The sequence below is a fragment of the Ursus arctos genome, unplaced genomic scaffold (assembly GCF_023065955.2).
Source record: "Ursus arctos isolate Adak ecotype North America unplaced genomic scaffold, UrsArc2.0 scaffold_37, whole genome shotgun sequence".
In the NCBI taxonomy this organism is placed as follows: Eukaryota; Metazoa; Chordata; class Mammalia; order Carnivora; family Ursidae; genus Ursus; species Ursus arctos.
This window is the reverse complement of record NW_026623053.1, coordinates 6689361-6712584: the sequence shown is the minus strand read 5'-3', so window position 1 is coordinate 6712584 and position 23224 is coordinate 6689361. Positions and strand designations below refer to the sequence as shown.

The 23224-nt window shown below is 52.5% G+C and overlaps 3 protein-coding genes and 1 non-coding gene across 5 annotated transcripts; 3 read left to right on the top strand and 1 right to left on the bottom strand.

The window, feature by feature from the left end:
• The first annotated feature begins 961 nt into the window (after positions 1-961).
• LOC113246090 (U6 spliceosomal RNA) lies at positions 962-1063 on the top strand. The gene has a single exon (XR_003312880.2). It is a non-coding gene; the product is annotated as a U6 spliceosomal RNA (small nuclear RNA).
• An 800-nt stretch (positions 1064-1863) lies between these two features.
• On the top strand, positions 1864-5004 carry SDR39U1 (short chain dehydrogenase/reductase family 39U member 1). Its single transcript, XM_044379565.3, is given in 7 exon segments — positions 1864-1953; positions 2264-2370; positions 2471-2588; positions 2591-2621; positions 2926-3047; positions 3832-3975; positions 4244-5004. Coding segments are annotated over 7 exon segments (951 nt in total). The 5' UTR covers positions 1864-1937; the 3' UTR covers positions 4657-5004.
• A 952-nt stretch (positions 5005-5956) lies between these two features.
• Positions 5957-14500, bottom strand: KHNYN (KH and NYN domain containing). 2 transcript variants are annotated; one of them, XM_026486500.4, is made up of 8 exons: positions 14303-14500; positions 13456-13676; positions 11508-12622; positions 11252-11382; positions 11070-11166; positions 8131-8238; positions 7827-7928; positions 5957-7283 (listed from the first exon to the last, which is right to left on the bottom strand). In XM_026486500.4, the coding sequence occupies exons 2-8, from the start codon at positions 13654-13656 to the stop codon at positions 7031-7033; spliced, it is 2007 nt and encodes a 668-aa protein (XP_026342285.1). In that variant the 5' UTR covers positions 13657-13676; positions 14303-14500; the 3' UTR covers positions 5957-7030. The 2 variants fall into 2 exon arrangements, with proteins under 2 accessions (XP_026342285.1, XP_026342286.1); XM_026486501.4 differs by lacking the exon at positions 14303-14500 and adding an exon at positions 13767-14107.
• A 632-nt stretch (positions 14501-15132) lies between these two features.
• CBLN3 (cerebellin 3 precursor) lies at positions 15133-17654 on the top strand. Its single transcript, XM_026486444.3, has 3 exons — positions 15133-15750; positions 16031-16150; positions 16478-17654. The coding sequence occupies exons 1-3, from the start codon at positions 15466-15468 to the stop codon at positions 16673-16675; spliced, it is 603 nt and encodes a 200-aa protein (XP_026342229.1). The 5' UTR covers positions 15133-15465; the 3' UTR covers positions 16676-17654.
• Positions 17655-23224: the final 5570 nt, after the last annotated feature.

The window sequence follows — 23224 nt, the reverse complement described above, 5'->3', positions numbered from 1 at the left end:
TAGTAAGTAAAATCAACAAGGATTCAGACATTCAAAAAGAGATGTCTAGTGGGAAGTTTTAATAGAGGTTAGGTCAGAGGAGAGATTCAAGTTGCATAGGATATTAGCAAGTCTTTGAAAAAGTGGTAACTAAATGTTATTGAAACTCAAAACTTGTCGTTGCACCCGAAGCCAGTGTCTGAGACACCAGTTTTGAAGCAAAGAAAGTTTTATTATCAGAAGAGCAGCCATTCCCAAAGCTGCCTTGTCCTGTTGAGCCTAGGGACAGCTTACGTATGTTTGTGGAAGGAGGTGAGTATGTGAGAGGAGGGTGAGGTATTTCTTGAAACCCCGAAAGGGGGCAATCTGGAGGTATGCATTTTTCCGGAGAATGAGGGGTCAATCAGGACCTGGTACATCAGGTACATCAGATAATTTCAAGATGAATGTTACCATCCAGTCCTCATTAGTTTTCTACAGTCAGTGGGTAAACAGGGAGTAAGCGTGGAAAAGGCCAAGTTCATGATTGATAAGAGGTGCTACAACATAATTAAGTAGGGAACAAAACAGATCGTAGACCTAAGTTAATAATGCAACTAACACAACTATAGCTCTGCTTAGGCTTTAAAGCAGACCCAGGAACCAGGTGTCCAGATTCAAATTCACCGACATAGATACTTGGGAGAAGGTGCAGAGGGAAGAAAGGAAGGTCTTAGGACCCAGCTTGGAGACATACCAACATTTTAAGACCTCAGAGGAGGCGGGGGAAACAACAGAAACTGAAAAAAGACTGGAAAGACCCAAAAGAGAGCTGTGGCTTTCACTGAGGCCATTTCCAAAGGGGGGAAGTGTCCAGCAAGTGTCCAGTGAAACAGAAGTCAAGAAAAATGACTGAAAACTGGGCATTCGCTTTGGTGACACGGGAAATTGGTGATCTTGGCGAGAGAGTCAATGAATGATAAAGGCAAAAGGCAGGAGCGGCGCTCGCTTTGCCCGCACCTATCCTAGAATTGGAACTATACAGAGATTAGCATGTCCCCTACGCGAGGATGACACGCAAATAAGCAAAGCATTCCATATTAAAAAAAAAATGGGGCGCCTGGGTGGCTCAGGTGTTTAAGCGTCTTGCTTTGGCTCAGGTCATGATCCCAGGGTCCTGGGATTGAGCCCCGAATCCGGCTCCCTGCTCCCGGGGAGCCTGCTTCTCCCTCTGCCTCTGCTATTCCCCCTGCTTGTGCTCTCCCGCTCTGTCAAATAAATAAATAAAATCTTTAAAAACAAATAAAATTAATTAATTAATTAATTAATTAATTAAAAAAGACGGGAGTGAATTAAGGATTAGAAAACGGACACCACTCTTTTGAGAAGTTTGGCTATGCAGGCGAAGACAGAGGGCATTAGCATTCTAAGAAAAGAGCTAGAGATGTGTTATTTTAAGAGGAGGGGAACTTCAGAATGTTCAAAAGAAGACAGGAAGGAATCGGAAGGGGGAGAAGAAAAGATAAAGAGGCAGGGTTGAAAGGAATCCATCGTAGGGGTAGGCGAATTCTCTTGCATTACTACTGATCCACCGGGCTGAATGGACGTCCAGATTTCGGCGGTTTGAGTACCTACAGGCTTTCGGTCAAGAGGTTTTGGGGGGTTGGTGTTTTGTTTTGGTTTGTTCCTGCACTAAAACATTCCCTCCTCGGCCTTCGTCCCTTCCTCCCCCGTCCAAGTCCACCGCCCCCCACCCGTCCCCGCCACTCCTTGGAATGAAATACACGGCCTTCTCCGTGAATTCTTCCGGGTTGCCAGGCAGGGCCACGCCCAGTCTCAATCCTGCGCGGCCGCCCATTGGACCGCGCTTCCCGAAGGACGCATGCGCACAGAGGACGTAGTCGCTTCCAAGATTGGGCACAACAGCACCACCACCCCCTCCACCAAATCTTGCGCAAGCGGGTTAGGTCCTGGTCGCTATGCGGGTGCTCGTGGGTGAGGGAGGGGAGAAAGGGAGAGTCGGGGGCGGGCTTATGGAAAGGTTGAAACAAAACTTGAGAGGTGGGAGGCCGTTTGTGAGGGAGGGCACTGAATCGTGCACAGGTTATCGTGCAGCAGCCTTGGCCTCCTACCCCAGGAAGCCGTATCTCCCCAGTCCCTGTGACCTGTGTCACCTCTGTATCGCGGGGAGGGGGAGAGAAGGAGGGGAGAAGTCTGGAGTCAGATGGGATGGCAGCAGAGGAGGGGGCCACAAGCGGGGACAGACGGCGACCCCGAGAGAATAAATACCTCGTATTTTCTGCAGGTGGTGGGACGGGCTTCATTGGGACAGCCCTAACCCAGCTGCTGAAAGCCAGGGGCCACGAAGTGACGTTGGTCTCCCGAAAGCCGGGGCCCGGTAGGATCACGTGGGTATGTCCATCCTCTGGAAACTGTGGGAGAAGGTCTGGTTTGGCAGCAGCGCAGGGCGAGCCCCCACCCCCACCCGCCAGCACTGTGTTTTCTCTGACAGGATGAACTTGCTACGTCGGGGCTGCCCCGCTGCGATGCTGCTGTCAACCTGGCGGGAGAGAACATCCTCAACCCTCTCCGAAGGTCAGCCACGGCCCTGAAGCTGATATCCTTCAGAGCAGGGGAGGACCGTGTGACCCTGATGAGAACCTGTGAGCTGTGGAGAATGGAGATGTCAGATTGACAACTAAACTCCAATCCCAAACTATTCATCCCGCCCCACTCCTCCCTGCACGGCCACCTGCGCTTCTGCCCTCCCAGCCATTGACTTATGTCCTCACTTATACCTCAGGATGCCCAAAATATATGCCTTTTCTTTCTCCAGGAGAGATGGACCATTTCTCTAAACCACAATGCAGGGTTTCGCTAGAAAGGGGTCTTAAGCCCCAGGGAAAGAGGAAAGGATATGTGCATGTATGTATTTAGTGGCTTATTTCCCTTTTGTCTCTCCTGCAGGTGGAACGAAACCTTCCAAAAAGAGGTTCTCAGCAGCCGCTTGGAGACCACCCAGATACTGGCTAGAGCCATCAACAAGGCCCCACAACCCCCCCAGGCCTGGGTCTTAGTCACTGGTGTAGGTATGTCCCAAATCGCCACCCCGTACATTACCCAGAGGAAGAGAGGTCGCACACAGTGAGAAGGGCCTAGCTCAGGCCCTTCTGGCTCTACATGCCCCAGAGCGCTGGTCTTTTCCAAACACAGGAACTTCCTAGGCCTTCCATTCATGCATATTTCTCCTGACCTTTGTGTACTTTCACTGAGAAATGGGGATCCCTAGAGGAAGAGGGGATAGTGGCACTGTTCCTGATGCCGGGAAAAAGTCCCACCTACTCCCAAGTCCCTTGCATGTCATGGCACTGTTCTTTACAAACAGAATTCCTGATTCTTGTATTTCATCATTGGGACCGGGTCATTGCAAACAACTATAGAGCATATGTCAGCCATTATTCTAAGTGTTTTACATGTATTACTGCATTTAATCTTCACAGAAACCCTAAAGGGTAGGTACTATTATGATTCCCATTTTAAAGATGCCACAGAGAGCTTATATAACTTGCCTGAGGTCACAGGCTTAATATGGCAGAGCTAAGAGTAGATCTCGGGCAGCCTGGCCCCCAGATCTTTGCTCTTAACCACTACACTCTAGCAGCCCCTCGGCTTAGCCTTGCAACCAAAGATAAGTTACCCCAGGATGAGAATGGGTCAACCCATGGAGCAGCTCAAAAGGAAAATATCTATGGCTCTGTCTTCCTATGGGAAGATCCTAGGGGCCGAGGAAGGTGAGACCAAGAGGAACATTGGGTGCCAAGGCCCAGGCAGGACCAAGGACACTGGGCCAAACCAGTGCTGTTCTACCAGCAGCTTACTACCAGCCCAGCCTGACTGCGGAGTATGATGAGGACAGCCCGGGAGGGGATTTTGACTTTTTCTCCAACCTGGTAACCAAATGGGAAGCTGCAGCCAGGCTTCCTGGAGAGTCTACACGCCAGGTGGTGGTGCGCTCCGGTGAGAACCAGGGGCCTGGGTATCACACGGGGTTGGAATGTCTTCCATGGGCCAGGGGTGTGGGGGAGTCAGGGGAGCTGAGTGTCCAGAGAGTGAGAGGAGGCTGCCATTTCTGGCCAGCCTGCAAGGGGGTGGGGGACGGGAAGCCCCAGAGAGAGCCACATCCCTCAGCTGCTACAGAGCTAAGTTGGCACAGGGGAGGGGAGAGGGAGGAACAGTGGAACTGCCTGGAGGCTAAGGGCCGTTCTGTCCCACTTGCCTGCTCTAGGGGTTGTGCTGGGCCGTGGGGGCGGTGCCATCAGTCACATGCTGCTGCCCTTCCGCCTGGGCCTGGGGGGCCCCATCGGTCCAGGCCACCAGTTCTTCCCCTGGATTCACATCAGGGACCTGGCAGGAATCCTGACCCATGCCGTTGAAGCAAGCCACGTGCAGGGGGTCCTGAATGGAGTGGCTCCAGCCCCCACCACTACAAATGCTGAGTTTGCCAAGGCCTTCGGCGCCGCCCTGGGCCGCCCAGCCTTCATCCCTCTCCCCAGCATGGTGGTGCAAGCGGTCTTTGGACGAGAGCGTGCCATCATGCTGCTAGAGGGCCAGAAGGTGGTCCCACGGCGGACACTGGCCACAGGCTACCAGTATTCCTTCCCAGAGTTAGGGGCTGCGTTGAAGGAAGTCGTAGCCTAAGTGGGGAGGCTCCTGGCAGGGCCTGAGGCCTAGCCCTCTCCAGAGGCTTCCTGGTTAAAGACCGTAAGTAGGTTCAGGTACTCCTCTGAGGCCTGAAACCATCTGGTTCTTAGGGATTCCTCTCCCTGCCCTCCTTCTCATTGTTGTTGCTTCACCTTATTTAACTGAGAGACTGTCCACTGTCTCAAGGTTGCAGTCTCGTCAGGTTGGGTCCTTAACCTCTTCAACTCCTTGTAAAAGGATTTCCAAGTTTGGTTTCCCTACATGTTCCATTACTGTCCCAGGTATCCTATATGTTGTGTAGAATGCTCTACGATTGAGGCAATAAAGATAAATTATTTCACAGGCTTCGGTTTGCCTCTTTGGCCTAGATTCTCCTGGAATTTATGTCCAGATGAGAGAAAAAAATGCCAGATGACTTTTTCCCTACGTGGGGTTTTGAACGTTATAATGGGTGATTATCTCCCTTCTTGGTCCCTTCATTGCCAAGAGCTGGTAACAAATCTGGGGCATGAGGTTCCGATAAAGGTGGAGACGAGAAAATGAGAAAGATGATGATCCATTAACAGTGGATTCTGTGGTCCCCCTGCGTACTTGTCCACACAGTGCCGTTAGGGTGCCATCAGAGCAAGAGACAAGGCCCCAGTCTGCAACAGCCTCCAGTCTGTCACTGAACAGCAGTGAATTAATAAAGCAATCACACGCGGGTCCTAGGTCATCAAGTTGCAGTAGGACAAAGCCAACGTCCCTGTCTGTAAGAAGCTGAGGACTTGCCTCTCATCTCACTGGGGCCACTTGAGGCAACCCGGGTCCTTAGCACGAAAGCGCAGATGATCCCTGGTTATCAGCCACAACTTAACCAGCAGTTCCCCTAGCCCCCACTTTGGGCCATATTAACCAATGTCCTTTCTTCCCAGAGGGTATGGGCTGTCTTTGAGTCACTGTTGCCCCCTAACTAGCTTCTTTCCAACACACCTGCCCCCAGCTCAGGTCAATAACAGGCTAGTGGTACAAAGCAGCATTAGGGAGGAGGGGTGAAGACACTGGGACCCAGAGACTCCTCCAGCATCATCCAGCTCCCCACACTGGTCGCTGGAACAAAGAACTGTGGTGGCAGTACTTAACTCGCCGTGCCACTCGGGGGACATCACAGCCTGAAAAGGACCATGTCCAGGGACTTGCCACAGAGCCCAGACAGCACAGAATCCAGGGGCACCTGCGGTTTTCATTTTCCAGATAACTGGTTCATCTTGATCCAACGTCTAAAAACCCTCCCATCCCCACACACAGACACACAAAGCAGAAGTGGGGCTCACTTTATGCCACGTATGTGTTCTGTAGAGAAAATGCTGGGGTCAGATCACATTAACATTGTCATTGCAGAGCATGGCTTCATCAGTTTGGCGAACACTCAACACTTCAGCAAGTGCGTCTAACCGGGGACTTTCTGACACATTCGTTCATCTGTAAACACTTGAATGCAACAGGAAAGCTGCCGTTTATAGGAACCCTGAGAGTATTCTGGTAATGCAAACAGTCACCCCTAATTGTTTTGTAAATGTGGACTTGGGGGGTTGCCCAAAAGGGACGCAGCCATTATAGGGCATAGGCTACTGAGGATGCAGTGTTAAAATCTGGGGCCTGGGGATCCTCAGCTCTGGCGAAGTGAGGTTTTGGTTAGGCAGCCTGTGCAGCCACAGACAGACACACCTGAGACTTGATGCAAGTACCTTTCCTCTGAGCTTTCCTCTTATGTTCTCATTTCTCTTCCCAGCCGGCATTTTTACCCCTGATTTACAGGCAGAAGTAAAGGCCAAGCAGCTCCATCAAGGTCACAGATATAGCTGAGACCGGAAGCCACATCTCCTTCTGCCTTCTCCACCAGCTCCCTGCTGCCCCACTGTGACCCAGACCCCATGACACTAGCCTCCCCAGGGCCCAGCATTCCCTTCGATGCACCCTGGAGCCCAGCCAGGCCTGGGAAGGAACCTGTCCCTCTGACATCCAGAGCCACAGCCAGGGGGAGGACAGACATCGCTTCCTTGCCACCTGCTCCTGGTTCCCCACCCCCCCAGCCTCCATCCCCAGCCCAGTTTGAAGGAGGAGCCGGCAGTCCCGATCTCCAGGACCTGCTCTTCCCAGCAGGCCCCCACTCCCTACAGAAACCCTGTGCTATGGCAAGGTTGAGAACTTAAGGCTGAGCAGAACCTCTTGAGAGCTATTTAAGGTCCTGACTCAAGATGAGATCAAGTCCCACCAACTCAGAGTGAGTCTAGGTCAGGGTCTTAGCAGCACAAGGACCCTCACAGAAAGAGCTGAGCCGGGCCAGGCTGGAGCTGACGACGTGGCAGCCAGTCAGCCGGGCAGGTGAGGCTCAGAAGTTGAGACTCAGCAGGGCCTCCGAGAGCTGGTTGATGTCCCGGCAGTACGGCTCCCGCTGCAGGATAAAGTCCACCTTGTGGTCCTGGCCCCAGAACACCTCCAGCAGCTGGCGCCGCAGCCGCTCGGTCTCCCGGGTCTTCCGGATGCCACCGATGCCTTTTTCCTCCTCTTCTCTCCCCTGCTGCTGCTGCCCGGGTTCTGTGAAGCCCCTGGAAGGATGCTGAGCCTTAGAAGCCCCCTGTGCCCTGGGAAGAAGCAGAACAAGAAGAGCTGATGACCACCCTGGAGGGAAGCGAGAGCTCAGTGGGCTCCGGGTTAACGGCCCGCCTATTCCTGGCTTGGGAGTGGGGCTGGGGCCACAGCTGAAGACACAGTCCTGAAGTTCCCCAAGCTGACCACGGAGCGGCAGCATCAAGCCTCTTCTGAAGGGGAGAAGAACAGTTCCTTTAGAACCAGGAAGGTGAAGCCTGTCACTATTCCGATCTAGTTCTAGTCTGATACATTGATCGCTTACTAACAGTCCAGAAGAGGGAGTGCGGAATACAACTGGCTGTAAGTAAAAGCAACCATGTTCCAAATGGATTGGGGGAAGCTCCCCGCCCAGCCAGGAGGACCTATGGCAGGATTCCCTGAAAAGCAGTTAAAGGCCAAGCCCGCAGCAACCCGAACCACTACAGAATTAAGCTGGCCCAGATGAGCTCACACTGCCCCCAAGTCTCCAGGTCTACAAGGCCCCTGCAGACAGAAGGCCAGGGCTGGGGGCTGCCTAGGAGAATCTGGGGCATTACCTGACTGGCTTCTTCAAGAACTCATCCAGTGTGGGGCCATTTCGCCCTAACGGGTCATCAGGAACCATGAAGAGGTTTCCCACAAAAGTGAAAGGCAGCAGGCTGGGTGCGGAAAGAGAACACATGGTCACAGAGGGGCCCTGACGAACCTCCCAGACAGCTGAGACCAACAACACCCGAAAACTGGCCACCACCCTTCAAGACCGTATCAAGCCCCTTCCCAGTCTTCACCCGGTGGCAGAGCAGAACTGGTTTAGAGGAAGGTCTGAGCACGCGCCGTGTTCTCAGGGGAGGGGTCCCTCACCGCTCCCTGATGATCGCCATCCACTTCTCAGACTCCTCCGCCAGGTCCCGGAACTGGTCGTTGGACACGATGACCCCATCGGTCTCTTCGGCCAGCTTCACCATGAACCTGTCTCAAAAATCACGGCAGCCGTTCTGGGGGTCTCCAAGGCCCCGACCCCAGGGAGTATTATCGACAACCATGACCCACTTCTGGGGATGGAGACATGGGCCCCCACCTCGCCCTGACCCCACCACCAAGTGACTGACAGATTCAGGTGCCATGGGTTGGAGAGGAAACAAAGATGAATCCAGCGTGGTGTCCCAAGAGCATCCCCTCCACCCGCCACAATCCTCCACCCAACGCTTTGTGCCTCATTAGTGAGAGACAGTGAGATCTGGCTCAAGCTCTGTCTTCTCTCACCCTACCCTGGTGAGTCAGTCCCAAAGCCATCACGTTCTTGCTCTAAAGCCTTCCACTCTGCCCCTTCCTTTCCAGTCCTACCATTACCTTAGTTAGCTATCTGGACACTGCAGCTGAGACACCGCATAGCCTGATAAGGGGGTCCCCTGACCCCAACCATTTACCACCCTCCAGCCTCTCCTGCCTTCCCCTCAACAAATCTCCCCCCTGCTTGCCCTTTATCTACCGAGTAAAGTCCACACGCCCAGGCCTGGCGGCTAAGGCCTTCTAGAACCCAGTTCAAGCCACCCTTACAGCCTTATCTCTCCCGGTATTCCTAATAAACTTTCAACTCTGCCAAAATCAATGATCAGATAACACCCTGTTCTCCAAACATGTCCTGTGCTGTCTGACTGCCACGACATTTCTCAAACTATTCCCTCCATCTGGAGGTGCTTCCCTAACTTCACTGACGAACAGAATCACCAGGGACCTTTTCAAAAAGAGATGCCTGGGCCCCACTTCAGTAATTCCGATTCCATAAGACTGGGATGGGACTCATGAGGCAGTGGATGGGGGTCTTTTCTAACAGGTTTAGAAGCCAAAAGATGCAGCCCAGCCCAGCCCAGGTCCTCAATCAACAACAAAAAAGGCAAATCCCTCCCTTCCCAGAAAACCCTCACCAGAAGGGGGCTCCCTTTCCTCCAAGTTGCCACTATGTCTGGTTTGGGGTTTGTGTGGACTGAAGTCAATGATCAGGCCTTCCCTAATTCCCAGAATCCCCACCCCCTTCTACAGGCTGTGGGCCTACTGCTAGGTGCTAAGTGGGCAGGCAGGATTTGAAAGACAGTGTGCGTACAGGAGACTAGTGCACAGGATTCAGTGTAACAGATGTCTGGTTCGGAGTTTCTGTCTGGGAGACGAAGGAGAGGACATATGAACGTATGTGGTATCAGAGGGTATACAAAGGCATTCGCAGGTTAGGGGTATTTTACTAGCACGTTACTTCATCTGTTGCTCAGCACTCCTCATTCAGCAGGCCTGCACCACACGCCACTGTGTTACTCACTGTAACCAGACAGAATTCCAGATTCGCACTGGGCTGCCTGCCTAGTGGAACCTACATAACTGTACAGACACGTGCCTTTAAAATTCATTACAACTGACTCGCTCTTCGGTTTCAATTCTGTGTCAATGCTGGTGTGGAAAGTTTCCATATCTTGGATAATCTGTGAAATCTAGACATAAAACAGAAGAGCACTGGGAGAAAGGGAACTGCCTTTTTGTAGAATACCATTTGCTTGTTAGGGAGAAAACATTATGTATTTGAAAAGACAAAATATATAATCACTGTAGTCTGGAAACAAGTTTTCTCTTTAAAACTGAAAATCCTAGAGAATAAAGAACTCGTCGTAAAATTTTTTAATTGGTTCACTGGGTTTTTAAATCTGCCCATTTCTGGGGCGCCTGGGTGGCTCAGTTGGTTAAGCGTCTGACTCTTGATTTTAGCTCAGGTCATGATCTCAGGGTCGTGGGATGGAGCCCTGCGTCAGGCTCTGTGCTCAGTGTGGAGTCTTCCTGTTCCCTTCCCTCTACCCCTCCCCTCCACCCCACCCCTCACCTGCTCTCCCTATCTCCAAAATAAATTAATTAAATCTTTAAAATCTGCCCATTTCCCCACTACGTGTGTACCCTGGAGAGATAATGCGCCCTGCATTTTTCATTTAAACATTTTGGCAGCTTTAAGTTCTCACTTTTCCTCTGCCATATAATAGCCTTGGTCAAGAGAGTTAACCTCTCTTACCCTGTGTCTGTGGTTCTGTTATGACACAGAAGAGACCCACTGCCACACTTGACTGGGTCCATGAACAGGTAAGGAATATCACTGTGCGCCTGCGTGGGACCTTGAGTGAGGCAAGCACATCCTTTAGCCCCTTTTGATATTCACAAGGGAGGGTGACTAAATGAAGAGGACCCTAAGACAAAGAGGTGAGCCCACTAAGAGACTGGTCCATGGGCAGAGTCAATGAATAGTACAACGTGGGGCTTAAATTCAGATCTTCTGATTCTAAGTCCAGTGATCTTTCTATTCGAATGTGTTTTGTAGTCTTAGCGCGCGGGGCTTGTGTCTCTTCATCTGACCTGTGATTCTGAACATCTACCCTGGTGCTTCCAGAATGCTGGGGAATTTCTCTACATGTTTGGAAATGTGGGCAGTCAGAAGGTACTTGTCAGTTACTTACGTCACCAGCCTTCCCAGCTTTCCATTAAACTAGTGTTTTCTAGAGAGGAAGGCACTACACAAATACAGGGCAGCCTCCAGTTTGAGGAATGAAAAATGAATGAATGGGCAACAACGGTTGTCTACCATCCGTTTCGTCGCGCCTGTAAGGCAGGTGTACTGACCCATTCGTACAGGTCCACGGAGGAATAACCGGCCATGTTCCTGCTACCCGGGCTTAGAGACAGCACAAGGGGTCAGGCGCTTCTGTCTCTCCTTCGGTCCCCCCAGGGTGTTCCTTGAATCTCAAGACTGGGGCCAGGAGGGAGGCAAGTACCTATCATCGTAAGAGGAGATCCTCTTGCCATCCATGACTCGGGAGGGAGTGAGGGAGAGCAGGCTGAGGGAGTAGAGCTTCTGCAGGAAGTGGCCCTCTGGAGAAACACAGGAGTACAAGGGGGTTATCCTCAGGCCGAAGAGGGGCCTATCCCAGGTTACAAAAGAGCAGGCCCAACTCACCTCTGACCTTGGCATCCTTACTGAAGCGCCACTGAGGCACAAAGACAGTTATGTCCCGGTGGCCCCGGTCCCAGAAGTACTGCACAGCGATGGCGATGCCCCGGCTGGAGAAGTAGTGTTGGAGACCGTGCCTGCGGTGCGAAGGGGTCAGCGCTCTGGGGCCCCAGAGGAGGGGCCACTCAGCACATGTCCCGAGTCAGTAAAACTGCTCGGATCATCCCCACCCCCAGGATCCTCAGGCCCACTGGGTACTCACACCATGGCCACGTTGCTGCCATCAATGACAATGTGACGGAGGTCTGGCTGGCCGGGCACATTGGCAAGGCACAGGGTGAAAGGGTCCTGCAGGGCCTCCTGGAAACGCTGCGTGCCGGTCACCAAGTTGCCCCCACGCGTGCCTCGTTTCCACGGAGACCCACGACCTCGAGCCACGACCTGCTGCTTGTCTCCCCTGTCTCCTCGGTCTCCACAGTGCCACGGGGGCTCGGGCGCAGGTGGAGGGCTAGGCACCCTTGGAGGTGAGGCTTTTCCGTTGTGTAGCCGCTGGAGGAGGGAGGCTCCCCGGGGCTGAGCTGCCCTCTGACAGGGGCCCTGGGCACCAGCAGGCTCACCCTGGACACAGAACGACCTTCCTCTGTCCTGAGGCACCCCCTCCTTGCCCACGGCCTTTCCTGTCAGGGGCCCTACCTGCCCTGCCACTCCCCCTCCTGACTGTGATCTGAAGGCCCCGTCTTTATCCCAGGCCTCTTCCCCACGCAGCTCCTTCCATTCCAAATCCATCTCCCTGGGACCACCCTGCTTCCCTCCCTCCTTCTCCATAACCTGTCTCTCTCCCCTTGACTCTTGCCACCCCGTAGGTCCAGGGTCCAGGGACTCCCCGCCTTCACTCGAGGGAGCTCTGACTCCCTGGTACTGAGCACCCAGTGGGCCTGGGCTCCCCCCGCCGCAGGGAGGGAGTGCCTGGGGCCCCTGCCCCCTGGATGCCTCCTGCACCAGGCTCAACAGTTCCTCCTGGACAGCCAGGGGCAGCTGCAGCAGGGCCTCTCTGTGGGCATCCCCACAGGGCTGCAGCAGGGCAGAGAAGTCTCTCCGCACTCCAGCACACTGAGAGGCTTCAGGGGAGCGCCCCGGCCGGAAGTCCCAGCTCAGCCGCTCCACCAGCTCCTCCACTCTGCTCTGAGCCATGACGAAGGCCTCGGTCAGGCCACTGACCATCAGCGAACCGGGGGGCCCTGGCACGAGGTGGGCTGATGTGCTCCAGACCAGACAATCAAGGAAGAAGCCCTGGGCTCCCAGGAAGATGCAGTGCAGTTTGGGTGGGTAGTGGACTTCATCCCGCAGTTCTGGGCTGCAAAGACCCTTCAGGAACTCCTGGGGGAGGAATGGGCGGGGGGGAGGGGGTGGAGACTGCTAGAATTCTACATGGCCCAGTAGCCTCTTCAAGCCCATTGCACCCCCCGCCCCAAGCTCCAGGATGCCTGGGCAGAGCAATGGAGCCCCACAGGTCCTGACAAACGCGAGGATTAAAAAGGGATCAAGAATCTACCTCTGCCCCTTCTCAGCTGATAGTCTACGGCTAATATTTCCATTTAGAACTTGCCTCTATTTAAGATACTATTATAATTAACTGATTATAATTAACAAGGTTGTCTCTCTAAATATGTATGCGTGTGTATGCGTGTTATATATTTCCATCACAATGACTGTCATTGCGAACTTTCGCTGACCTCATGCTTTATCTCATTCGCAATAAGCCCAATGAGGTGGACACTGCTATTATTCACATTTCATAAATAAGGAAACGGGAGACTCTGTTACAGGGCTGGTAGGTGGTGGAGCTGTACTGGAACCTCTGACGGAAGGAAGCAATGTGGACTGGCTTCCCATCCCCCAGTGAATTCCTTGGTGGGGCCTGCTTGCCCAACTGGATTATCTCCAGTCTCCCCCAACAGCACAACTGATTTGAACACGATCAATCACCTCTCTCTAAGTCTTGGCAGAACCTGGCTCCTCACGGCTGAAATGAAACCAAAATTCCAAAGAAAGGCAGATTTGCAAAGTCCCTCAAAGTTCAGGGCCACTGAGGTTGCCAGTAAGACAACCAAGGAGTGACTGGAGATCCTCCCCAGCAGCCCCTCCTCTCCTCTGCCTCCGCGTAGGGGAGGGAGTCATCGTTCCCTGAAGGGTCAGAGAGGGGTGTTCACCTTCGCTCTGCTGGCGTTCTCCTTGGGGCCCTCCAGCTGCAGCCAGATGTGAGGGTTCTCAGGACAGTCCTTCGGGAGGACACTCATCCCCACGCTGAAGATGCGCTCCACGTAGGGTTGCTGCTCCCGCACCTTGTCCTCAGCCTCGGCAGACACGGCAAAGCGGTCAGGGGACGGGGAGCCGGCCCCCCAGGTAGGCATGGCTGCTTGGCTACCCAGCCCTGGAAGGAGGGAAGGCAGCTCAGAGCCTCCTCGTCCCCTCAACCCAAATGTTGGTCTCCCAGCCTACACCAGCTATCAACAGGTCGCACCTAGTTAGCGATCTAGTAAACACCCTGGGTCCATCTAGGAAGGGAAGGTCAGATTATCCGGAACCGGGTCTTCTCTCCGAGTGGAAGTCATGGGCAAACAAGGCTGCCTATTGGGGATGGGCATCTGGCCTTTGGAAAAGGCTGACCACAGCCCTAAGCAGGAAGAGTGGGGGGCTCCAGCTCTGTCTGGAAACCAGAAGTGGACAGATGACGAAACAGTCTCTCTCCTCAGGGTCTCTGCAGTCTCCGGGTCCAAAGTGGCCTCTTAAAGACGAATCCTCACCGGGGCTTGAACTGGGATGTCCTCTGAAGTCCCCGATCTGCCATGTCCAAGGTTCTAGCCCCTCCCACCCACCCCCCTCCCTCCGAGGTCCGCCGCTCCTCTCCGTGGCGCTACGGCCCCACCCGGGGCCCAGGGGCCAGGCCGGGTACCGCCCACAGCCTCCGCCCCCGGCCGCCCCTCCCCCCGGCCGCGCTCCGCACTGGGGCCTCCGGCTCGGCTCCCGCGGCCCGGGCGCGGGGGAGAGCGCGCCTACCCGCCTCGGCCGCCCGCTCCGGCCTCAGTCCCGCCGGCGCCTCTCGGTGCCTGCTGGCCCCAGCTTCGCCCGCGCCCCAGGCCCGGTGGAGAAGGGCGGGGGGCGGGGGGGTCCGAATCTGGGCGGGCCTTCCCGAAGTCCTCACCCAACTGGGACCTGTCTTCTCCACATCTCGAACAGTTTTTTGAGTCACTTCCTGGCCCGGGGTGGAGTCAGCCAGACCCCACCCCGCGCTGGGCCGGCTCCGGGCCCTAGCGCGCGCCTGCCACCGGGCTCCTCCCCGGTCCGCCCCCGGCCCGCCCCCGGCCCCGCCTCCCAGGCCCGCCCACTCGCCCGCAGCTCCCTCCGGCTCCGCGTCCAAGCCTGCCTGATGGGTTTGTCTGTCCCCGTACGTCTGAGCTCTCGCTCGTCTGAGCAGCTGTGTCTGGGGAGAGAAGAGTTGAGAGCTGGAGGTGAAGAGGGCCTTAAAGGAACTAATCCATTACCTTCGGATGAAGATATGGAAGACCAAGGAGAGAAAGAGACTGGCCCAGGGTCACAAGATACTGACACCGTTGGCCCAAGCACTTTGCACCAAAACGATTGTAGGGAAAAGACAAGGGCTCCCGCCTTCTTCCAACAGCGGAAAAGGGCCACTGAGTGGGCTGTTGACTAGCGAGGGATTTTGAAGAGGGGAGAAACAAGGAGAAGGAAGGGGCTGTAGGGCTGTCTTGCACACACATGCGCTCACACGCACACACATAAAGGCACTCACACGTTCTCACAGGCACGTGTACACGCTTACGAATACACCAAGTTGTCTGTCATCCCAGATGCAGCCTTCAGTGCTCTCCAGAGGGGCTGCCCTGGGTTCTGGCTGTAGCCCTCCTGTCTGGCTGCTTCATCCCCCCCTCTCCCTCCTTGAGCCCAACTGCTGCTGTCACTTCATGCCCTGCCAAGGAGGAGGGAACTGCAGTGACAGCGGGAGAGAGAGGCAGGACAGAGTCGTGGGACACAGAGAGGTATGGAGAGAGAGATGCTGAGACCAGGGAACAGTGAGACCCAGAGAGGGGGCTGAGGAACAGGGTGAGAGGTAGTGAGAGTCCGTGAGAAGAGCCAACAGAAAGGAACAGTGAGAGGAGATAGAAGACAGGAGGACTTGCAGGTCACAGAGCCACTCAGCCATGCTGGGAGCCAAGCGACACTGGCCCAGCCCCAGGCTGCCCTTGGCCCTGATGCTTCTAGCCCTAGGGTGTGGGTGGGCCCAAGAGGGGGCAGAGCCTGTCCTCCTGGAGGGTGAGTGCCTGGTGGTCTGTGAACCTGGGCGAGCTGCTGCAGGGGGGCCTGGGGGAGCAGCCCTGGGAGAGGCCCCCCCCGGAAGAGTGGCATTTGCCGCAGTCCGAAGCCACCACCATGAGCCAGCAGGAGAGATCAGCAATGGCACCAGTGGGGCCATCTACTTCGACCAGGTAACCCCCTACCCTTGTACGGACCACCTGTAAGGACCTGGAACCAACTGCCCTTAAGGAGAAGCCTCCCACTGTGACCAGGTGCTCCTCAGCCCAACTGCCCATCTCCCTTCCCTACACTCCTACCCACATCCCTCCATGCCCTTTCTCACCATTTCTTTTGAATCCGTGCCTTTCTCCTGTTCTTGTCTACTTGCCACCCCTTCTTTTCCTTACTCCTGCCCCCCCCCCCAACCCAGTAGCTTCCTGAGCCCTACTCAGCAGAGTCTGTTTCCCACAGGTCCTGGTAAATGAGGGTGGTGGCTTTGACCGGGCCTCAGGCTCCTTCGTGGCCCCTGTCCGAGGTGTCTATAGCTTCCGGTTCCATGTGGTGAAGGTGTACAACCGCCAAACTGTCCAGGTGACCTGTGTGCTGGGGCCCTGTCCTGGCTCAGGAGGGGGGGGGGATAAGTGGAATTCAGCTGTGACTCCTAGGTAGACCCTCCACTGACCGTGGGGGAGGGGGTGCTGGCAGGAGCAAGGGAGGAAAGGACCAGCCTAGCAGAGACGGTGGAGGAGGTAGAGGCCAACACTGGCCACCTTTCAGCCCTCCTATGAGAGTGCACTGAGCCCCAAGTTCCCAGGATTACACAGTCCCTTGAGGCCTGGAGAAAAGAAGAAGCCCTCAGGAAAGTGGGGGTCTTGGACAAGGGCTGGGGAGAAGTGCTAACTGGGCTTACTTCCCCAGGTGAGCCTGATGCTGAACACATGGCCTGTCATCTCAGCCTTTGCCAACGACCCTGATGTGACTCGAGAGGCAGCCACCAGCTCTGTGTTACTGCCCCTGGACCCTGGGGACCGGGTGTCCCTGCGCCTCCGTCGGGGGAACCTATTGGGTGGCTGGAAATATTCAAGCTTCTCTGGCTTCCTCATTTTCCCACTTTAAACGCTCAAGCCTTTCAAGGACCGGAATCTAACCCCTGACTTCTGACCTCTGCCTTCTGCCCTCTCCTGCCCCAGAAACGGCACCTTTGGGGTAGGAGAGAGGCTCCCTCTGGCTGCCTGTATTCTCCCTTCTTGCATGGGACCCTGTGCCTAACACCCAAGGCGAAGAGTGAAGAGTAGAGCTGTGGTGTCTGGGGACCTGGCCCCTCTTATGTCCCCTCCCACCCCCAGCCTCCCACCGCATCTCCTTGTGCCTGCAGGGTTTGGCAGGTAGGGAGTCCTGTGCTACTTTGCAGACTCTGCTCTTCCTGTTCCTCCACCCCCAGCTCTCCACTCAGTGCTATTTGGGGACAGGTGGCACAGGTGAGCCTGACAGGCCCCCACTGGGGCCCAGATGGACCAGCCTCAGTGTACCCTGCGGGCTCCTTCCTATGAGGTGTGCCAGCATCACGGATCTTGGCCAGCACAACCAGAAGCCGAGCCAGCGCTGCGTGGGCTAGGACAGGAGGCTTAGGCACCAGCAAAAGTGTGGGGAAGATCACAGAGCGGCCCAGAGCCTGTGGCTGGTGGGGCAGGAAGGGCATGTGGCCAGCCTGAACATGGTAACAGGTTTCATTTACGTGGAGGCAGCCAGCAGGCTGTGAACCTGGGTATCCATCTGTGCTAGGTCCCAGATGGACTCTGGCCCTCCCCCCCATCCAAGACGTAGGGTGTGTGTGCTCATTCTAGCCAAGAGCGGGTGCACTGAGCTTCCTTAGACAGCTGGAGGTAGGGGTGGAAAGTCACACGTGAGCAAGTGTAGATCTCCAGGCATGGAATGTGTCACTGACAACGCCACCTCCTAGAACTGCTCCACCTTTGTGATCTGAACTTCGTCCCCTCCACACTCTGACCGTCACCTCCCAGCTCTCTCGGCTACCTTCACGGTACCTGTTCCAGACGGTCCCTCAGCCTCTCTTCTTTCTCCTGATTTGTGCTGTCTTGTCCTCCTTTCTTAAACTTCCTGTTATCTTGGATGCTATGATTCATCCCTTCAACCACTCCCCTGCCGGTATTATAAAATCTCTCTGTCTTACCGCGCTGTCCCATTCTCCCAGCACGGACGAACCTATCAGTAAAGCAGCTGGAGAGTGATGGTCAGTGGGAAACTGCTGGATCACTGAAGAGACAAGATGCCATTACAATTTGGGTCAGGGGTTACAGGATACAAGCAGGTATGTTGTTGAGAAGAGAAATGTAAGATTGTATATTCGAGTCAAATAAAAAAGGAAATTAGTAATGCTTGAATTAAATAGGAAATACCAATGTGAATTTGTGGTTTTCAAAAGAAATAACTTTTTCAAATGTTGTCACCAAAGTAGCCTAGAAACAACATCAGGAAAAATGTGATATGCATTCTTAGCACCTGGATCGTTGCCTCAAATATTATTCATCTTTAAAATAACTCCCAGGGGAGGGGCACCTGGGTGACTCAGCCAGTTAAGCAGCTGCCTCTGGCTCAGGTCATGATCCCGGGGTCCAGAGATGGAGCCCCACCTTGGGCTCCCTGCTCAGTGGAGAGTCGGCTTCTCCCTCTGCCCCTCCACCCACTTGTGCTCTCTCTCTCTCTCTCTCACTCAAATTAATAAATAAAATCTTTAAAAATAAATTAATTAATTAAATTAATTTAATTTAATTAAATAACTCAGGGGACAGGGCGCCTGGCTGGCTCAGTCAGTGGAACACGTGACCCTTGATCTCAGGGTTGTACGTTCAAGCCCCATGTTGGGTGTAGAGATTACTTAAAAATAAAAATCTTAGGGGCGCTTGAGTGGCTTAGTCATTGCGCGTCTGTCTTCGGCTCAGGGCGTGATCCCGGAGTCCTGGGATCGAGCCCCGCATCAGGCTCTTCCGCTGGGAGTCTGCTTCTTCCTCTCCCACTCCCCCTGCTTGTGTTCCCTCTCTCGCTGGCTGTCTCTCTGTCACATAAGTAAATAAAATCTTTAAAAATAAATAATAAAAAAAAATAAAAATCTTAAATAAATAAATAAATAAATAAATAAATAGTCAGTGTTCCTTGGAGAATAAATAGCTCCACGTCTTAAATGACTCTAGTCCTGGGACATGTGGTTAATGACAAAAAGCAAGGACACTTTTTAAACTGTATAAGGTAGAGCTGAAAAGGCAAAGGAATCCATCTTAAAATGCTCCCACCTGACATGCTGTGGCAATTTGATCATCAAAAGGAAAATAATAGGGGCACCTGGGTGGCTCAGTCAATTAAGCGCCTGCCTTCGGCTCAGGTCGTGATCTTGGGGTTCTGGGATCAGGTTCCCCACTCGGTGGGGAGTCTGCTTCTCCCTCTTCCTGTCCCTCTGCCCCTAGCCCCACTCTTGCTCTCTTTCTCAAATAAATAAATAAAATATTTTTTAAAAATATTTTTTTAATTTTTAAAAAAAGGAAGATAATATAATTAATTGGAACAAGGCGAGTTTTGAAAATCCATGACTCTATAGCGGATTCAAAAAGGAAAAAGTCACTATAAAACGTGCAAAAAGATAGTTAATATACCAAGTGGAGAAGAACAAATATAATGGTATATTTTTAGTTAATGCTGATAAGTAGAAGAGTATAAACATAGTAGGCATTTTATCTCTTCATAAGATACACTCATTCTCTTTATCTGTGTAAGTAAGGAGGGGTGGACACCTAGAACTGTGAGTAGTTCCACAGAAAGTTGGAACTGTGTCAAGAATGAAGAAGAATTGGCACCATCTGGTCATATATTACCCCTAGGAAGAAAAGGAGTCCAACAGTGTTTTGCAAGATGATGAATTAGTCAGACGTCCAAAAGATAACTGCTCCCAACTCAAACTTGATCCTTCATCTCTGGGGAAAGGGAGCCTCTATATTACGATACTAATTACAATGAGATTGCAGTAACAGTAAACCCAAAATAATAATGGCTTAGCCAAGGAGTATTATTTCTGTCTCACATAGAAGAATTCATGCATAGAGTCTAGGGCCGGACTGCAGTTTTATGATGATCACAGCTCAGTTTCCCTTCTTGCCATTCTACCGTCTTTAGCACGCCATCTCATGGCCCAAGATGGCTCCTTGCACTCCAGCCATTACATCAGCCTTACAGCCCCCCAAGAAGGAAGAAGGAAGAAAGGGCACACCACTTTCCTTTATAGGAGCCTTCTGAACGGTGCATCCCACATTGTGGTTGAATCTCATTGGCTAGAATTGACTCACACCTGGCCACCCCAGGCCAGGGACAGAGGCTAGGAAGTAGAGTCTTTATTCCAGGCAGCTATGCTCAGCTAAATAAATGTCAGAAGTTTTATACCGAGGAAGAGGAGGAAACTGCATATCGGGGGAAAACAACTAGATGTTTTTGAAAGTGCAAATGGGCTACATAAATTTGTAAATGATGACAATGAAATTGTTGTATTGGTTTTCCACTGCTGTGCAACGAGTGACCACACATTTAGCAGCTCAACGTAACACCTACCCATTATCTCACCGTTTTCTGTAGGTCAGAAGTCCAGCAGAGCATGACTGGACTCTCTACTTGGGGTTTCATAAGGTCGAAAACAAGGGCTGCCTTCCTTGTTGAAGGGGAAGAATCCACTTTCAAGCTCATTCAGAGTTCAGGTTCTTACAGCTATAGCACTGAGGTCCACCATCTTTGAGCCAACAATGTTGGGCCAAGTCCTTCATACACTTTGAATCTCCCTGACCCATCCATGTCTCTGACTTCGGTGGAGAAAGTTCTCTGATTTTAAGTGATCATGTGATTAGATTGGGCCCACCCAGATAATCCGGGATAATCTCCCTATTTGAACCCTAATTACATATGAAAATGTCCACTTCACCATGAAACATAATCAAGTTTCCAGGAATCAGGGCATGGACATTTTTGGAACATCTGCATGGAACATTGACCTTCTTGGAATATCCTTGTCATTAAACTTAAAGATGGCATTATCTAAAGGAAAGGCACCCAGCTACAACACACTTATCATGTGAAAAAAATGTGAGCTTGAAGAATTCCCACACTATTCAAGGTAAACACTCGCTCCAATTTTAATCATTTTAGAAGGGGATCCAGTTCCCAGGTCCCCACCAAGAATTCATGGATTAGTAATACAAAACTTCATCTGCACTGAGATAAGTTTCTTTTCTTGGATATCTAAACTGAGATAGTATCCATCTCTTGGGTCTCCAAACCCATTTTCATAATAACTGTAAGTGTAGGTATAATAAATGTCATGGTCCTTGTAGGATGTGTGCTTTACCAAAATCATGCTTTTCGAGCAGTTAATACATTATACTGGTGATCCTATCGAAATATGTACGAGGATTTACGTTTACAATCAATGTTTAAATCATTGTATTTGTAAAACACGTAGATTTGGATTATTGGGTGTATAAATCATTTAGACAATTTTGCTTAAGTAGGTTTACGAGGTAAATAGATCAAATAACAAATGGCAGTTAGTATTCCTCTCCAGGTACAAAAATCTCCCCGGACTTTAAGGATCCTAAGCATAGAAGCCAGCTGTCCCACCTCCCTATGCCACATCCTGGCAGCTGACTGTGGCAGAGAAAGTCCCACCACTGAAAGATGCACTCTAGGTCTAAACTCATGGTGTCCAGCCACCCCTGTCCTCAAGCCTCCAGGCAAGTCTTCTGTGGTTTCCTCTGCCAGGTGTTCTCCTCATCCCCCCCAGCATCCAGCTGAAGCGAAACCTGTCACACCACCAGCTCCGCCCCTCTTGTTAGCAGGAGACAGCCTCCTTCATTGAAGAAGCAGAAACACCAGGCGGGAACCCTTCTCACCACCAACCACATCTAGAAACTCACCGTTCTCATCTCTCCTTCCTCCTATCTGGCTCAGTAGAAGATGGGTCCCTCTTCTTGTCAGAGCAGCCATCTCCATCCACCAGTCACGGAGCTCACTTCCTCCAGACATCCCCTTTTCTTTTCCTCGCTTCTCTCTTGCAGGTGCAACTTCTCCCTCTCTACTCTGTCCCTTCAGCAGTTAACTAGACCCAAGTATCTTAAATCTGAAAGAGAAAAAGACAGGAATGGAAATAGCTGTAGGTCTCGAGTTGTCCTCGGCTTTATAGGCCCCCAAGGCTAGCTGGCATCATCTCTCCTCCTCTTTAGAGTCAAATATTTATGTCCACCAGTTTCTCACCTCTTAAGTCAGCTGTGGCCTCCACTGCTCCACCTAAACCGCTCTCAGTTGGTCACTTGCAACTTCCGTGTCACTAAAGTCAATGGACACTTCCTGGTCCTTCTGTTTTTCAGGCTCTCCCTAACATTTGAGCCTGTTGGCCACACCTCCTACTAGATAGAACTCTCTGCGTCAGTTTCCCTGAATATACGCCTTCTGGGCTTGCCCTGACCAGGCTCCAGTTTCTTTTTCGGGCTCCTCTACCTCTGCCCATGGCTTGAAGGTTGGTTTTCCTCAAGGTTCTGCCCTAGGAGTCCTTCTGTCCTGACACACCCTGAAAAGCTTGAATTCCCATCCGTGTGCTGACAGCTTCCACACTGGTTTTCTCTATCCCTGATCTCCTCCTACATCTCAGACTCATACATTGGACATCCCACCTTAAAGTCAACCTCCTAAAATGATAGTCTTTCCTGCCTAGATCTGTTCTCTGTGTCTGTTCTTTGTAAATGGAGCCTCCATGTTGCCCTAACCCAGCACTAGCCATTGTCCTCGGTTCTCCCCTCCCCCTTACTCCCCATAGCCAATCACTTACACTCATGAGTTCCATTCATTGTTTCCACCCACCCGGGCTCAAAAGACCAATCTCTCAGATGGAGTTTCCCAAAACCTTTCTTTTTTCTCTCTCTTTCTTTCTTTCTTCTTTCTTTCTTCCTTCCTTCCTTTCTTTCTTTCTTTCTTTCTTTCTTTCTTTCTTTCTTTCTTTCTTTCTTTTTAGGTGAGGGAGGGGCAGAGGGAGAGAGAAAATGTTAAGCAGACTCTACACCCAGAGTGGAACCCAGTGTGGGGCTCAATCCCACAACCCGGAGATCATAACCTGAGCTGAAATAAAGAGTGGGATGCTTAACCGACTGTGCCACCCAGGTGCCCCTAGTTCCCCAAAAGCTGTCTAACTGATCCCTTGGCCTCCAGTTGTGCCTCCCTCTGCCCGTTCTCCACACTGGGGCTGCCATAATGATCTTCGTAAATGAACTTCACTGCCTAAAGCCCTTTAGGGGATGGGGCCGAGTCTCAGAATGAGACATTTCTTTGTGTGGTGTCTGAGATCCTTGGTAGTCCAGCCACTGGAAACCCCCTGCTTCACTGTCACCGTCTGCAAGAATGTGGAGGCTTACGCAGTCGCCCCAGGTACTAGCTGAGTGAAAGCGGCACTGTCCTCTGTTGGGGGACCTGGAGCTGGTGTATTAAATTAAAAATACGCAGCTTAAGACCCGCTGAGTGAGGAGGCCCAACTCACCCACACGGACGTCGAAGGCAGGTCACTCCCTCCCTGTCTGAGCTCTCACCACAGGGGACTGAAAACCCCTGGGCCATTTTCACGGAAGG